This window comes from Zalophus californianus, chromosome 3 (genome assembly GCF_009762305.2).
Source record: "Zalophus californianus isolate mZalCal1 chromosome 3, mZalCal1.pri.v2, whole genome shotgun sequence".
Lineage (NCBI taxonomy): Eukaryota > Metazoa > Chordata > Mammalia > Carnivora > Otariidae > Zalophus > Zalophus californianus.
In genome coordinates this window covers 130048061-130066731 of record NC_045597.1, presented here as the reverse complement: position 1 = coordinate 130066731, position 18671 = coordinate 130048061, and the positions used below count along the sequence as shown (strand labels likewise).

The 18671-nt window shown below is 32.2% G+C and overlaps 1 protein-coding gene across 9 annotated transcripts in view; it reads left to right on the top strand.

The window, feature by feature from the left end:
- Positions 1-18671, top strand: part of LOC113920606 (sodium channel protein type 1 subunit alpha) — a 143980-nt gene that overhangs the window by 118167 nt on the left and 7142 nt on the right. For all 9 annotated transcript variants that reach the window (XM_035726815.1, XM_035726817.1, XM_035726816.1 and 6 more), the window contains 7 exons: positions 291-445; positions 2201-2374; positions 4868-4990; positions 12037-12318; positions 14735-14788; positions 16298-16435; positions 18502-18606. In XM_035726815.1, coding sequence (XP_035582708.1) covers positions 291-445; positions 2201-2374; positions 4868-4990; positions 12037-12318; positions 14735-14788; positions 16298-16435; positions 18502-18606 — 1031 coding nt within the window. The remainder of the gene's footprint in view (positions 1-290; positions 446-2200; positions 2375-4867; positions 4991-12036; positions 12319-14734; positions 14789-16297; positions 16436-18501; positions 18607-18671) is intronic.

The window sequence follows — 18671 nt, the reverse complement described above, 5'->3', positions numbered from 1 at the left end:
AATAGAATGACATAGTACAAGGCAAAGCTATTTTACATTTATTTGTACTTTACAAAGTTCTTTCTTGGACAATAAGAGTTGAGGCAGAAAAAGCAGGTATTATTAGCCAGGGAACTGTTTAAGGAGGCTGAATAATTTTCACAGCTTTACACAGCTAATGAATGTGCTCTTACTACTCCAGGCTTAGAGAGTTAACCTAGCAAGATGGAGATGGTAATTGTGGTGAGAAGATGAATCAGGGACATGCTAAAGAATATTCATCTACTCCTGTTTGAACATTATACTTGCAGGCTGTGTACAAAGATTTAAATGTTGTCAAATCAGTGTGGAAGAAGGGAGGGGAAAACAATGGTGGAACCTGAGAAGAACGTGTTTCCGAATAGTTGAACATAACTGGTTTGAGACCTTCATTGTCTTCATGATTCTCCTTAGTAGTGGTGCACTGGTAAGTGAATATTAAGCAAAAGTGGTACAATATTAAGTTTAAGGTAATCTAATACTGATGACTTATTAATCATTTCTAATGCACTGTTTTAGTATCCAATACATTTTTTTCCCCAAACCCTCATCCTGCAACCATTTTCATTTTCATAGTGTCAGCCATTACCTCTGTTGGATAAATCTCAAACTGTTATCTTTACTTAGGACTTCTTCCTTGAATATATATACATCTGTATATCCAACCATCCATCCATCCATCCATTCATCCATCCATCCATTCACTTACCTCCTGTCTACCCACCCACTTTTCTACCTGTCTCTAACACATTTTTCATTACCCCACATCCTATCTTCCAGATTATAGACTTAATGTTTTAACTATGCATTTCTGGATTTATTTCTACTACATATACATACAATTTCTAATAAATTATTGATTCACTTTTGCTTACTAGTAAGTAACCTAGAAAATTTGTCCCTCCAGCTTATTATAACCAAGGAATACAAATATTCAGTTGCTCATATTTTAACAAGAAGGTAAGCATGGCAACTCAGTGTAGTTAATGGAATTCCTGTGATGGAGAATATATAACTTTGGAGTTCTGATGACTATTGCCTCTGTATGGTATTATTATTATTATTATCTCTTTATGGACAGTCAATAAGTCCTTAGGGACCACTTCTCTGTCCCTTTTAAATTGTGTCCACTGTTCTTATGCTACTCAGGAAACAATGAATATTGGTAACAAAAAATACTGGGCAGCATGCCTAAGTGATTCATTTAAAGATTGCTTTCTCTTTATACGAAGATGGGTTTTACATTGAATTAATTTATATTTGTAGGAAAATCACTTACAAAAATATAAAGCATAACATACAGATAACATTTTAGGGAAACACTGGCACAAATAGAATACTTAAGTCATAAAGTAGATGACAGATAAAATAAGCTTGTCTGATTGAAATATAATCACTTAAGTTTCTTTAACTTACATTTATAATTAGAACATAAGCCTATATTTTCCTCCATATTTCTCTGATTACATAAACTTTGCCTGCATGCCACTTTATACAAGAAATAGTGTTTTGCCCCTGAAACAAATGTGAGACTTAGATGAAAAGTATAGAGGTTCATATTAGAAGCACACATATCATGATCTAAAATGAAATATATCTTCATCTTATCATCATTGTCATACCATATCTCTACTGAGAAATATAAATGATCAACAAAATGAAGGGGAGAGAGGGGGACAAATGAGCCCAACTATGTAGTAAAATTGGGCGATGTGATGATCAATTATAATTTCTGCTTTATGAAAAATATAAACCTCCACTTTTTATTTCTTCAACCTCCTTTTTATGGCAAAAAAAAATCTATGGGAGAAAGCAAAAGAAATGAAACAAAAGGAATAAATAACTTCAAGTTGGGGTAGCACCATCAGGATATGACATCAAGAAATGTTTCCTAAGCAAGTCAAATTAAATCATGAGAATTATGCTTTTACCTCTTTCTTCTGACTATAATATCAATAGAGAGTATAACTTTCCCCTGATTCATTAAAAGACCTTTGAGAGGAAAAAAATTTTAAAAACAGCAATAACTACTACTCCTCTACCCTCCTACTCCAATAGGATGTCATATGTATATATATAAAATCAGGGAAAACATATATATATATATATATATATGATCAGAAAAATAGCTTAGAAGGTATAATAGTTTTAGAAAGCTAAAATATATAACTTTTCTTTATAGGCATTTGAAGACATATATATTGATCAGCGAAAGACAATTAAGACAATGTTGGAATATGCTGACAAGGTTTTCACTTACATTTTCATCCTGGAAATGCTTCTAAAATGGGTGGCATATGGCTATCAAACATATTTCACCAATGCCTGGTGTTGGCTGGACTTCTTAATTGTGGATGTAGGTATCCTCTGTATCTTTGTCTTTACATTCACAGTAGTTTGTCTGACCCATATACTAATTCTAGAACAGTGAATCTGAACAGTATACTGTGTTGACAGGATATGCTACCTACTAGACACTAACCTAATTTGCTGAATGATAGTGTTGTAGTAAGAAATAGGCTTAGTACAGTTTTAGCATTGGGGGGATGGGATCTATGGTGGTTGTCTAGGATAAGAAGAAGAAAAACAGCACAGCAGTTTGTAGGGAAAGTGGTGAAATAGGGTATGTGGCTTAAATTCCTTATATTGTGAGTCAGACGGACTTGCGTTTAAATCTCAGTCCCATTGCTGATGGGTTGTGTGCCAGTGAGTAAATTACTTGGCTCTTGACTCTTGAAACGATGACATTAGTACAGACAGTGATGATGGTGGGAGCTACTGTCAATTTTTAAAAACTCTCTTTGATCTACTCAGAGTTTTTCAAGGGGAGGTTTAAAGAGTAGATTATATAGATTATACTCCATTAGAGGCTGTAAAGCGTTCAGAGTGTAGGGAAAAACTCTGCTTCATGCAGCGGCAGGAGCTTCCCCTAGGATGTTGACTCAATTCGCCGCAAGCCTATAACGCGCCAAACAGCCCTTCACAGAAATTCCATGCCCAACGATTAATAATACTTCATCTCCCCTAAAACAGGTGACTGCCTCTGAGATTTATTAAACAAAATGTTTCATGCTATCAATTTGGCATAATTTCAGCTTCAGAAAAGTATGTCCAAAATATCGCAGATTTCATAGGCAACAGTTTTATCCCCAAAAGATAATAGATAATAATCCAGCAGGACTAGGCGGGTTTATTGTGGAAAGTATTTCTAGAGCTAAGAATCATGCATATGTTACATCTCCTGAATTCTGAACAAAGGCAAAGCCAGAGCTATTTGAAAAGCTTAGTAATGTTACTATGAAATGAGTAAATTGAGAAAAACCTCAAAAGAATAAGTGCTTCATCATTACAAAAGAAAAAAAATTCTAACATTGAGGCCTCATTAGAAGTTATATCATATTTCAACTCCTCATAATTTTTCACACTACATTTTAAATCTAAATATAATTTAACTCTTTTGAAACTCTGTGAGTTTTGCTTTTCTCTATTAATCTTATTACATGTCTGAAATTTCCGTGGAAGAATGATGATTTTATTATTATAAGTTGGGTTTTTTTAATTACTAGATTACAAGCACTTTATTTTTTACTTATTTTTTATTGAAGTATAGTTGACATGCAATGTTACATTAGTTTCAGGTATACAACATAGCAAATTTAATAGCCTGAAATATATTAAGAAAATAATTCTATAGAGATTTTGTCATTTTGCAATAATATTTTATTTTTCATTGATCTATTTTAATTATTTCATAAGGATCAGTGTATCTCTCTAAAAAATGCAAAAAAAATTTAGCACATTGCAAGTAATATAAAAAGTATATTTAAATATAAAGCAACTTAATACACTGAAAAATAGAAAATTTTGCAAAAATAATGTCCAGTGTATGTGAAACTGTCCAATATTAGCCACTTTCAAACCAAAGAAATTATAATTCTGGATATGGAGTTTTGGTATATTCTTTATTTAGAGAATAGACACCTAACATTTTTATTTCTTAGTACTCTCATATTTCATACAAATTAAGTAAATTCATTGATTTATTTACTTGGCAAATATTTGTTGATTATCCATTTTCAGCCAGGTAACCACGGCAGAAGCTGTAAGTTAGTATAGAAAATTCTGAGGAAGTTTTATGATGGAATTATTTATTAAGTTACATTGTTTATGTAAGAATAAACTTTAGAGAAAACACAGGTGTTAGCAAGACAAACAAAAAACTCACCTTCAAAAATCAACTGCAAAATCAATGTGCCAAGTTATTAATTTTTGAGAGTACCAATTATAATTAGTTGAACCTACAATGCAGGATTGAGATTTCTTGCTTTTGTATTTTATCACTAGCCATACAAAGCCCTAAATTCACCACAACTTAATAAAATAAAAGAAGGATGACCAATGACCTTTTCTTACACCTGAATTTCTTCTTTTTTTTAAATTAATTTTTATCTAGTTTTTCATCAGGCTCCCTGCTCAGCGGGGGGTCTGTTTCTCCCTCTGACCCTCTTCCCTCTCATGCTCTCTGTCTTTCATTCTCTCTCTCTCAAATAAATAAATAAAATCTTTAAAAAAAATTAATTTTTATCTAGTTTTTTTAACTAATTGCTCTACTAATAAATTAGTGTAACGATTAATAAATTACATGACATTTAAGGTTTTTTTATTCAACTACCTTTAATTAACATCCTGAAAGCACTTTTTTTGCATCAAGCTGAAAATACTTCCTTAAAATTTTAAAAGCTTTACGGGAAATATGCAACCATTTATCTTCTGAGTAATTATAAGCAAAAATTGTACTTATTATGTAGTAAATTGAATCATGATTTTATTTCCTTATTTATTGGTGCAGGTTTCATTGGTCAGTTTAACAGCAAATGCCTTGGGTTACTCAGAACTTGGCGCCATCAAATCTCTCAGGACACTAAGAGCTCTGAGACCTCTAAGAGCCTTATCACGATTTGAAGGGATGAGGGTAAGGAAAATGAAAGAACGTGAAGTATTACATATAATAAAAATTAAATTAATTACATTAAATTCTATAAAAGGAAAACCCATGCATGCAAAAGGAATGGCAAATCCTTGCAAAATTGCTACTTTTATCATTTTATCTGTTGCATATTTACTTCTGGGTGATATGCAAGAGAACTTAGGCCTCCCTTGAAATGATATAATATCATTTATCTGCTGTGCTCATTAAAATGACTTTATTTCCTAATCCATCTTGGGAGTTTCCTTACAAATCTGTATACAAAAAGAAGCAAATGCACTATTAAAGTACTATGTGTAACTGTATGATAATAATCCACTGAAGTGAAGTCTACATTATATGCTTCTCATTTGTGATGACCTAAATTGTACTTAATGAGTTTTATCAAAAATAATATGAATCACACACGTGCCTAAGTATAAAAGTAAAGGAAAACCATTTTTAAGTGTCAAAATTTTGTCTGTATAATGCCAAAGTTTGCATTATTTGAATATATTTAAGGGTAGATATTAAATATTGACTGAATTTTAAACTTTTTTTAAAAGTTATGTTTAATATAGCCTCAATTTATAACTACCTTAATCTTTTTAATTGATATAAATAGTAATACTAACTTAAAGATTATATGTAAATCCACACAATTTTTCATGACAATAAATAAAGCATTTATAATATAATGAATAGAAAATATAATTTTGACTCATTACCATAGATGATTCATAAATCAAGCATAACTCAAATTTCACTTGAGTTACAGAAAATGTTATACTATTCCTTTCAAGGAAATATTCTTCCATTCCCTATGATTCATTACAGATTAGAAATGTTGCCATTATTGACCTATTATTTTCCATGTCTTGTTAAAATTCATGAAGCATTGGTATATAAGATGTATAACATAAAAAAAGTAGTTCCTTTTTTAAAAAAAAAGTCGAATTTTATTTTATCAAAACAAAGCTGCTTAATAAGTGTGATACCAGTAGAAAAACATTGCTTTTTTTTTTTTTCCTGCCTAGGGTTTAGTTATTTATGGAAATTGAGCTGTATTGAAGACTTCCAATTACATCTTCTAGGTTGTTGATAGCTTTACGTGTTCTTTTAAAATAAGATTTATTGTAAATATCACTTTTTAAGAACATGAGACTTGTCTTTAATTTCCCTAACATATGTAGAAAGTTTTTTCCTCACTAGAAACAATTTAACACAATATAATACAGTCTTATTTTATTTCTCACAGAGATCTTCACATTTTTACTAAAATGTTAAAGGAAATTCTCTCCAGGGTATGTAAAAATTAAGTTTATTTTCTGATTAAAATGTCACTTTCTTTTGTTTCAGACTGGCCGTTTCAGTTCTTGAGAAAAATATTATTTTTATACATTCTACTTGAAAACATATTGCCTGAATCAAAGTAATACCTTTTAAATGTCTTCTGAAATCTGAACAATGCTAAGTAGTTGAAGCTGTTATAAACATTTAGAATTTAATCTTTTGAAAATGTGCTAAATCCATGATTCAAGTGGCCAGATAGTCCCATGTTTAACACTTTATTTCCATAACAACATTGGTCTTGTGGGTCTACCTTTGATTTTTACAGAAATAACCTTATCTGTAATTATTAATCAATAATACCTTCTATATTATAAGGAGAGGTTAATGTTTGCACCTGAGGATTTTAAAAACATAAACTTCTTATGATGCTGATAGGAGATGAACTCATCTTTAGGTTACAGGATTTATGAATATGGTTACTTGCCTCTGCGACAGCATATACACAACCCTAAAATGGCTGATCATTTCAACATGTGTTTGGCATTGTAGAGACAAAATAACCTGATTCTTGATTCTATTTTTGTGTTTCTAGTGTTTGGATTTTTTTTTTTTTTTTTTACTTTCTAAAAAACGTAAACATGGATAACGGTGAGGATAGAGATAATAATGATGAATATAACTGGGAAGTGATATTTGAATATATTCAGAAACTCTCATTTTATTCTTTTCCCTCCCTAGCAGCATAAAATAACAATAGCTTTGTCAGGATGTAAATCAAGCACTCATTTTATTTTTGTTGACTTGTCACGTTTTCAAGCATGTGCTTTTATGCAACATTACCAAATAAAGCATGTTGTATTTAGTGCTTGATAAGAAGTTAGAAAGTAATAAATTATCATCACGTTGCACTTTATGTTTTGCATGTTTTATGCACATTTCTGGCTGACAGCTTTTAAACATTTATTGTATTTCAAATTTCCAGTCCAAATTTTTCAACTTGTAAAATTGAACTGAGTGAATTGATGTCGTGAATATCTAGAGTAAAATAAAATTTGTACTTAAATTTGTATTTTTACTTTCCTAATCTAAGAAATCTTAGATATCTTCTTTTTCAAAAGAACTCAAGTCTTGATTGATAGGGAAACAGAGACCATCATATACATAAAGTAACACCAAATGTTCTGTCATAACAGATTTCTAACTAATAACAAACTATATATTTCTATTTTATATAGGATAATCTTGCTCCAACTTGGATGGGGTGGAGCGCTGGTTCCTCCCCTCAGCCCCTTATTATGGGTACTGTATTACCCCTTTTGCTACCTTTCATCCTTTCACTGTGCCTTTGTGTAGTGGGACGAGGGAGGGGTTGGGAGGGGTCCTATCACACCACAGTAGGGAAAATACACTATATTCTAATCCCCTATTTTCAATTGTCTTAAATTTTCTTTTGAGAAAAATACCTTTGTGAATTTACCCTCTTGTGGATTTGGACACCAACTGTTGATATCTTTATTAAGTTTCACTGAATATGATTTAGTTATGTATATATGGAGTTTATCCATTTATGGGGAGATTATCTGATCGGTGAGGGTGGGGGTTTAGAATGAATGCGTGAAAACTTTAACTTATCAATTGATGATGCTGTTTGAGGCATAAAAACCCTTGCCATTTTTTTTACACTGGCCTGGGTCCTGAAAACGGCCATCCAGATACCAGCAGTCGATTCCCTGCCTTGTTGATATGTGTGAGAAGATGCTAGGGTTCAATATTCAAGCTTTCATAACACTGGTATTGATTATGTGATCATATTCATTTTTATTAAGTGAAAAGTTATGAGGGTTATTTTCAAAATGTAATAAGGCAAAAATATATTAAGAGTTGAGTCAGCCCATGTGATTTGTGTTTTAAATGGGGAAAAGTTAATGTAAAGAGATCCGCATATTTGAATTATACAGACTAGAATACCTACATAGAAATAAAACAGAAATGTCTTACCATATGTATTAAGTAGAATTTAATGCATAAACTCACTTCTTGGCATAAGTCACTCCCAAATAACTTTTTAGGATCTTAGAAGATGTCACAATGAAAACATAAATGGAATCTATAAAAATGAATCTATATTTTGTTTATTCTTGAAGTTTAAAAATAATGTAGGAGAAGGAGAGTTTTTATTTTTGAAAGAGATAAAGTTGGAGATTTTGTTTGGATAATTGTATCATATCTTTCTAAGATAATTATCTTAATTAAAACCCACAACACAAATGTAGTCATTAGATTTAAAAAAAGATTCCATTATTCTTCATACTTAAAAATGTGTGATTTTATTTTGCCTTCTTTTGATTTTTATTCATGTAGTTTTTGTATTTAGATTAAAGAAGCATTAGAATCCATGAGTAGTATTATTTGAAGTTCAGAGATAATTTGTTCAGACAAGACATTTCTACATGTATCAAAATTCTTAACATTAATTTGTATACTTGTCAAACCTTCATTTTGTGTTGATTTAATAAAAATGCAGATAATGAACCAGATATGGAAAGAGTTTTTTATAAGAATGGATTGTGCTAGAATAGAGAAATTCAATTGATGATGTTTTGCAAAACATTTGTGAGAAGAAGCAATCTCTAGTATTAATTTATTAAGACGGTTCCTTCCTTAGACATCTTCTTTTATGCATCCTGAAACCTCAATCTGCTCTTTCCAATTTATTCAGGCCATTTCTGCCCAGTGCCTTCACCTCATGGGAACCAATTGCTGAAGTTCCCTAGAGTCTGAAAAGAATTAATACACCACCCTCTGTGCTGAACCAAGAAATGGCTTGGGGCTCTTGGGAAGAGACAATCCTTTCTCTGAACTTTATTGTTTAATTTAAAGAAATTTTAAATATGCTGGACCTTTGTATAGTAAATTTCCCAATACTATGCCAAATGTTTTCCAATATTTAGTTCTTTTATCTTCATAAAAATAAACCTTTTCTCTGGACCCAGTGTAGGCCAATGTTGCAAATCATTTCCTGAAAGATGCTGCTTCGGAGTACTTGCCTGTATCATGAATTACAGAGAGTTCATTTTAACACAAGACTAATCCCCAGTTTCAAAGAAAACCTCTCAGACTTATTGGCTAACCCCTAATTTTTTGTTGTGCCCGGCTCTTTATTCTCATCTTGTATACAAAGTAACGTTAAAAATTCTGCTTTCATCAGTAAATTCTAAGCTAATCTTTACTCCACTCATTCATTCAACCATTTTTTCCCTATATTCAAAGTACTCTGTTATATTCCCATATTCGAAGCATTAAAGACCTTGGAGAATTCACAAATATATTTTTGCATCTTAAGTTAGAAAAAGAAAAAGCCTCTTGTCTGTCAAGATTACAGGAACGCAATTAACTCGAATCCAGAGCAATGTGGAACCAGATAAATGGAAGCAACTCTAAGGAGAATGAGTGAGGTAGAATGGAACGAGCAAGCACTAGATGATACTTCTAGTCTACTTTCTGAACTTAAATGATCTTAGCTCATTTTTCTCATTACCAACAGAGAACACCATACTAAATTATCTCTATGGTCCTGGCCAGCACTGGAATTCTGAGTCTTAAATTCAAAAGAGGAAACGCTCATCTTTATTTTGGAAGCTAACATGGAGGGTGAAGTGAGGCTCCATGAAAGAAGTGCTACATGAACTAGACCTTGTAGAAGAAAGAAAGTTCCAGAAAGGGGGATACTGGGCAAGGGATTTCAAAGGCATCTCAGTTGTCTGGTAATTGTATCACTTGGGTTGGCATGAGGGTAGGCGGCTAGGGAAGTTTAAACTAGAAATGTACATTGTGGGGTGATTTGAATACCAACATAAGGAAAATATTTGATGATCAGTGGGGATCCATTAATTTTAAAGTGAGACTTAGGGAGGATAAATTCATATCACATAGATGAAAGGAAGGAGAAAGAGGACTCTGACAATATTGCCCGAATGAATTATTAGAGGCCAGAGCTAGGATGAACAGTGAAAGTGGGAAAGAAGTGACAGAAGTGAGAAAGGGCTTGAAGAAAGAAGTGTGGGACCTACAGATTGACATGAAAAGAACTTCAGGAAATAGGTATAGGTCACCAGTATTCTATGCAGGCTCTATATTGGCTGTTGTAAGTAAAAATGTGCGTTCTAACGTGTACTCTGTGTAGACACAATAAAAATAAGGTGTTTTTGTTTTTTTTTTTAATCTGGATGGTAGGCAAAATATTCAGAAAAGGAGGGAAATAACTAACTTGATTCCAAGTACCAAGTTTTGAATCCAAGAGAAATCTAAGTGTATGCACACATTTAAAATGATGTATAAAATAAGGATTTATTTGATCAACTGTATTACTGCAGACAGGCAAATGAGATAAGGTAAGGTGCCATGTTTCAGTTTGGTAGGCTGCAGAGGCTATATCACCTGGATCTGCCAGGATGACTCCACCAACCTAAAATGTTTATGCTATTTCCTTACCTTTGCCAACAGTGGTTTTACTGTTCCCTTAGGCCCACTTAGCACACTGTTTTTGGAACCCCAGAAGGTCTAGGGTTCTTTGCAAACTTTAAACACAGCTCAGAAGCATAAGGAATTGGCTCATGTATTTGTTTTTTTCAGACAGGCAATCAAAAAACTTTGCTCTAAAAATACACCAGCATCAAATTGCAGATAGAAGATATTTTGGTGCTTATTATTTACGATTGACAAGAATAACAGAAGTACATAGGTAGAAGTAACTTAGTTATCAATGTTCAAGTCTGAGGCATCCTCTGCCGCTTATGAGCATCTTAGGGCCTATCTCTGTCTTCCCTCTTAGCTACTCCCATGCAGCTCCCATGGGCACTGTCAAGGAGCGAGCAAGGACAGCCATCCCTACAGTGTTGCCAAATATGAAAACTCAGATCTTTTCAGCTGGGATCCAAAAATTAAGAAGGGGAAAAAAACATACTTCCATAGAAAAAGAATAGATCATTATTTAGTACAGAATTTGATGTTAATCACATCAGATTTGGGACCTATGTATGGCATCCCTCCTTTTCTTATTTTCCTAAGAAACCAATTTCTATTATGTTTCATTTAAAATAAGTTTATTGAATTAAACTCAGTAAATGAAACAACTGACATGACTGGAGCTTGAAATAAACGATGTGATGATCTAATGAAATACATGATGCTAAATTGTCTTGCTTCTTATGCAAAACTTATTATTAGTCTTAGCAATGCATGAATAATTAAGGACAAAACTATAGTAGGCATTTATTAATATTTTTATATTTATATATCTGAATTTTTAATTTATTAAAGTATATTGGCCAAACCAACTTGTGTCCAATATTTTAGTTTCATTATTTAATATATTGCCTTTTAAAAAATTAATCTTCTGTATTAGGATTTCCTACTTCTCTTTTTTCTAATAAACAACAAATATTCTAATTTCATCTGGCAGCAAATTCCTCTGGTTTTGCCTTTCTTTTAACCTTTTGGTACTTCCCCCTCTTTTTTAAACTTTTTTTTTCTTATTTCTTTTTTATATCGTCTATATTTGTTTCCCTAAATGTATTGCTTAAGAACAAATGGATTTCATTTTAAGATTTTTTTACGTTGCTTTTAAGTGTCCTAGAATAGTCTCGATACTAAAAAAAAAAAAGACAGAAAAAAGAAATACTAAAGATTACTAGGGGAATGTCTTTTCCTTTTTCATAAACAAGAATTCTGACATTTCTTTTTTTCCATTTGTGTATTAGGTGGTTGTGAATGCCCTTTTAGGAGCAATTCCATCCATTATGAATGTGCTTCTGGTTTGTCTTATATTCTGGCTAATTTTCAGCATCATGGGCGTAAATTTGTTTGCTGGCAAATTCTACCACTGTATTAACACCACAACTGGTGACATGTTTGACATCACCGAAGTGAATAATCATTCTGATTGCCTAAAACTAATAGAAAGAAATGAGACTGCCCGATGGAAAAATGTGAAAGTAAACTTTGATAATGTAGGATTTGGGTATCTCTCTTTGCTTCAAGTTGTAAGTGAACACTCTTTTCTCTGAAATTTGTTTATTGTTTGGAATAATAACAAAGTAATGACATACATCTAAGTTACTAAGAAGAGAGTTTAGTTATTACAAAGAAAGTTTATAACATACTTTATTTCTAATTTTGATTTATGAGTACAAGCGTATGAGCCCAGATGGATGGCACCTTGGGTCCTTGTAAATGCAGTGCAGACATAATTGATAGTGACGAGCTATTTCACTTCTTCCCAAAGGTTTTATTCTCTTCCTGCCCATATTGCTCTCTCTTCCCATATGAACAAATTGATTAATCATTAAGTTTGCTATTATTTTTTCCTATTGCAACTGGAAAGCTTTTTTTTTGCTGATGGATCACCCTCCCCAAACACACACGCTTCACACACCTGATTGGATTCTGATTGATAGGTGGCAATTAACTGCTACTGAGTTGTACGATTTGGATTGAAGATCAGGGAATGAATGATATTTAGCTTTTAGGGTTAGATCCTCATAGCAAAATGGAAATAATACAGGGTAGTACCTAAACACAGAAATGAAATACAAGCCGCTGTGGTCTCACTATAAAATGGCCTTTCAGTGCAACTATTTAAGTCTATTTTATCTAGATATTCGTGCTTCTTACTACTGGATTTCTAAGCCTGATATACACAAGAGAAAAATAGTTCACAGTGTATAAAAACTCAAAAGGTGGTAGCCCTTTAAGGATTTGCATTTGATGCTGCTTTTGGCAGGAGCTGCCTCACGACAAAGCAGTGGCTAAAAACAGAATCTAGATTGTTTGAAAAACACAGAAAGATCCTGCTCTATTTTGGCCACTGAAAACTCAGCTTTAAAAAAAAGGCTATAAAAGTTCTTCCTTTGTATTTCGACAGAGGCTTTAGAGCAGAAATCCATTTCTACTCACCAGGATTATGTTTTCATTTGCTCAGCCAGGAGACTAACCAAGCAAACAGAACTGCATTGGTCAAAACACCCTTGCATCTCTTTCAGAGGTGTCTGTACTATGATACCTTTACTCGTTCTTCCCACCTTCTTGTTGGAAATTCCTATTTCTCTTCTAGATGTTTCTGACTTACTCTGAATGTTTATGCAATTAAACTATGGATTTAAAAAATCTGGCAAGTATGAATTCTTTAAATATTATAGTGGACACACGATGACATTTTCTTGAGAGTTTATCCTAACCCTTAATTAATAGCCACACTTGTAAATATCACTAAAGTATATCACTTCCTCCATAAAATTGAGAAAAGAAAAAAAATTTTCAAGCAATTCCTTAAAATGCTAAATAATTCTGAAAATGTAGGGTAAAGCTCTTGCATGAAGCCATTAAATAAATTCCACCACTGAAGAAACTCTGAAGTACTACTTTATAGTTGGCTTTATACAGAATCGCCTCTGTTGATGAGTAACTCATTGAAATGGTTCCTTGAATCACTTTCTATCCCTATACCTAGTGTGTAATGGACTTGTTCTCACTGACCTCAGCCATTGACATTCAACATTTCCCTCTCTGACATACAAACAGCTTCTGTTTTATAGCTAAGAATCATTAGTTTCTCCTCGCTGCCATCACACGCACCCTTCCTTGGCTTTCTTCCCATGACATCACCACTTCACAAGTGTTAGTGTTACGAAAACAAAGATGTGTTGGGATACAGTTGCCGAAAGCTTTGCTAGACCTGTTCACTAGCTAAGAACAATCCTCTCAGGTTTCCAGGGTTAAAATTATGTCCTATGACAAATAATAAATTACTATAAGTTATTAGACTTAGGATCTATCTTGAATCTAGAACATCAAGTGTCTACTGTATTTTTTCCATTTTTGCCCATATTAACTCACTTTCATTAAAAACTACAGAGGAAAAAAATAGAATAAAAGACTATTTCTGGATGCTATGCTTCAAAATTCTTAAAAGAATTGTTGCAATTGTGACTTTATATAATCTCATATGATCCTCAGAGTGTTATGATCAGGAGAAATGTTAAACTTTCAGTCAGTGTCATCACCTAGGTGATAGATTTCAGCAGAGGATTGGCGATCTAAATTGTAATTGTTTTGTTGCTACACATATTGTCAAGGGTGTTGGCATTTGTGAAGCTTTCTAAAAGTATTCCACCAAATTTCTACTTTAAATTAGCATTATTCCATTAACTCTAAGGAATTGAGAAGTATTTATGAGTTGATTATCAAGCAGGAGGATATTTCAAATGACCATTTTGTTTATTATGTGTTTTAGAAATGAAAAGCCTTACTAACATATGGTATTTGTCCAAAATCCATGTAAAATTTGTTTTGAAATGTCTTTCAAAAGTGTTCCTTTTTAAAAAATAGATAAGTAAGAATATTTATTAAACATCAGGTCTGAATTATTCCAAAGTAAAGCATGCATGTCCTTTTTAATAGGCCACATTTAAGGGATGGATGGATATAATGTATGCAGCAGTTGACTCCAGAAATGTAAGTATTCCTTATATCCTGCCTTTTTATAATATTGGTTAGGTACTAAAATTAATTCAACAGAGCATAGCAGCCAAATGGGATGATTCTATGATGACTATTTTAAAAAAGGAAAAAAAATGACTCAAATTAATATTCAAGTATAACTGTTTATCAGAAAGATCTTACTAAAATAAATCAAAACATTGTTTTGATAAGTGATGAATATTCTTCTGTTGAATATTTTTCTATTTTGCTTTCTTTTTATCTACTAATTATATAATCAACAATAGCTTTGGTGTGTAGGAGCAAATGTAAAAAAATATATGATTGCTATCAGTAATTGAAATGTATAGTTAATTCTCCATAAGTAGACAGTGTGAAAAGTTAGGGATGTTGTCCAGACAGCCTTAGATTTCTATAATAATCTCTTTCAAATTCATTTTTTACATGAGTTTTGCATCCATAAATGTACTGGAGCCTTTACCAATGATATCACTTCAGTGGTCAACATTTCCTTTAAGTTTTTATCACCAAGGGAAAGACCTACTTTATTTGGTTTCTCCTATAATAGCCTCTTCCAGGCTTCAAGGAGAGAATTGAAACCCATGCTTATTCCAACTCTGCTCTTCAAAACTTTGTAAAAATTTAGTATGTTCTATTAGTCTTCATCATTCTGTTCCGAAATCCAATCTGTTTAGTCTATTATCACAAAAATAATTTCTGTGTTTGTTATCTTTAACTGACCCGATAGAGCTCATTTATCTTTTTTGATGTACACTTCCCCTAAGTGGCTTTAGTTTTATGTTGAGTACCTTCCTGATAGCCTCCAGAGTTATGTTATTTCATTTGTTACTACAATTTTGTTTTGTGTGTTTGGTTGGTTTTAACTCTGTTATCTTTAGAAGGACATGAATTTTTAGGGAACTACCTATCGTGACTCATTTACCCTTTATTATGTGACATGTGGTAGCTTACTGATAACTTACTGTAAGTACAATCCAAAGACTAAATTATCAATTGAGGATTCATAAGATGGATGTCCAGTTATGTTTACTTAATCTAAAAAATTCAATGACTATTGTAATGTTAAAGGCATGATGCTGAACATCTAAATGAATAACTCAATTCTTGTTTGGCAAACAAATTCATGCATACACAAATGGTTGTGTCTAAGATAGCCTATACATATTTTCTGAAATAAAATTTTTCACTAATAATTTTTAAATTATTGAAATTCAGTACTAAAAAATTTACCAAATTTAGCACTCTACTATCTGAATAGCAAGATACTAGTTATATTTATAATTATAAAAATAGATTCTAAAGTGTTCTAATAATTACATTTTTTTAACATGAAAATACCTCTAAAGGCTAATTTCAGAGACTTTGTAGCTGATTCAGAGGGAAAAAGAAAAGTACTGCTAAGTATTACTAAGGCATTTTCTTTTCTATTCTCATGAAAAAGCACCAACGACTTCCAGCAACAAATTGTATTGTGATATTTTACAAACTCTTCTCCTTTGGTAGGTGGAACTCCAGCCTAAGTATGAGGAAAGTCTATACATGTATCTTTACTTTGTTATTTTCATCATCTTTGGGTCCTTCTTCACCTTGAACCTGTTTATTGGTGTCATCATAGATAATTTCAACCAGCAAAAAAAGAAGATAAGTATTTCTAATATTTTCTCTCCCACAAAGATCATGAAATTATTTGAAATGTTTTCTCCACTAAATGAGTACTTTGATTCAGAAGCCAAGTGAGCATATATGTTAAAATCTATTTTGCATCCTTCCCTTTTGCCACCCACTGCCCATCTCTTTCAGACCATAGAAAGTCAAGAACAGCTGTGCTCCATATTCCTGTACATAACTTCACAAAACCTCTCACCTCTTTTTTTTTTTTTTTTTTTTAGAGTCAGGGGCCACATTTTCAATCTTTTGGAAAAGAATAATTTTTTTAATAATAAAAAAAACTAGAAAAGAATCCAAGCATATGCCCTTTTTCCAAGGTCAACTTGTTTTATCCCTGTGATTTCCCTCCTAATTAGGAACTATACATTCCAGTGAAAACCCTTAGAATGTTTGCAATAAATTAAGCCTAAGACGTAAACTTCTCCTAGTGTTTCTTTTCCTTCATTGGTTCCTTGTATAATTTCCACTTCCTTCTTCCTGATATTTAATTATAAACTATTAGTTCCAGGTTGAATTGAATAGCTCTTTATTTTATTATTATCATTTGTAAAGCCCATTTTATCATCCTAATTATATATGCACAATATGGAAAATATGAAAAGTAAAGAAATATCATTACTTGGGAGTAATGTACACTTTTATGCTTTTCTGTTCACATTTTATGCTCTTCTGTTCATACTTTTTCTACATATGTTCTTAGTATCAAAATTATTTTATCCATAATTATAAATTCTTGGGGCACCTGAGTGGCTCAGTCAGTTAGGCCTCTGACTCTTGATCTCAGGATCATGAGTTCAAGCCCAGTGTTGGGCTCGATGTTGAGCTCGGAGGCTACTAAAAAAAAAAAAAGATGTTGCATATGATTACAAATTCTCTTTTTGACTTAACGTAAGTATTTTTCCATTCTGTTAAGTCTTTGTATATACATTATCGTAATTTACTTAACCATCTCCCAACAAATTGATGCTTTATGTTGTTTCTAGTCTTTAATGATTTAAATAGTGTCTTGCCAAAAGTCTTAATGCAAAAAAATGAGTCTTTAATTATTTTCTTGACTAATTTCTGAAGTATTTTGCTTCCCCCAAATAATATACCTGATCATACTCATAATCATACTCATAATAACATCCGTACAGATGTGCCCAGGTCACTGCAGCTTCACAGGCATCAAACATTCTATTTTTTAATACTTCATATTTGATAAATGAAAATTTGTTTTTAATTTTAATTTTTATGTCTTTTATTGCTAGTAGGTTTAAACATATTTTTGAGTGATTTTTGCCATTTTTATTTCTTCCTTTGCTTACTGTTCCTTCATCTTATTTATTCAGTATATTTTCTTATTATGACTGCTTCTGTTGTATGAGATGCTTATAGAACATTCCTGTCCCCATCCCCTTTTATTGTTATTAATATTCTGTGGTCAATGTCAGGCTTTTATTTCACTTATTAGCCTGAGTTGCAATCCTCTGTACCTCCCGGCCTACCACATCCTTGCCATACTAATGATCTCTGATGTATCCCCAACTCTTCTACCAACTTAGCCCATTTCCTTTTTATCCATTTGTTCCAATTCTTGGCAGAGTGAAAGTGGCTTCTTATGAGTAACTTTAACCCATCTTGCAATGTCCATACTATAATGTACTGCTACATTGGAGTAAGAAAATCATTGTCTTTAACTTCTGAAAAGCAGTATGTATAGCGTTAGAAACTGAGCATTTCATTTCTCAGTGAATCAAATTTTACCACTCACTGAGTATATGGTGTTGGGGAAAATACTTAGCCTCTCAGTTTCTGGGTTTTTTTCTGCCATAAAATAATAATGAAAATAATAAAGTCAATTTTAGATAATTAGAGAATTAAATAATATTGTAGTACCTAAAAAATAGATTTCTTATTTTTCAAATCCAAAATTCTAAGCATAATTATGTTATCCATTTCCTTTTTTAACTGTCCCTTTCCTGTTTTAAGTTTAACATTGAAAAATCATGTGCTAAAGGACACAGTTTTAACCAGTTTTTTATTTTTCTTTTCTATACTTTGGAGGCCAAGACATCTTTATGACAGAAGAACAGAAGAAATACTATAATGCAATGAAAAAATTAGGATCGAAAAAGCCACAAAAGCCTATACCTCGACCAGGAGTAAGAAATACCAAATGATATGGGAAAAAATAAACAAAAACAAAAATCGCATGGGTTTTCTCACA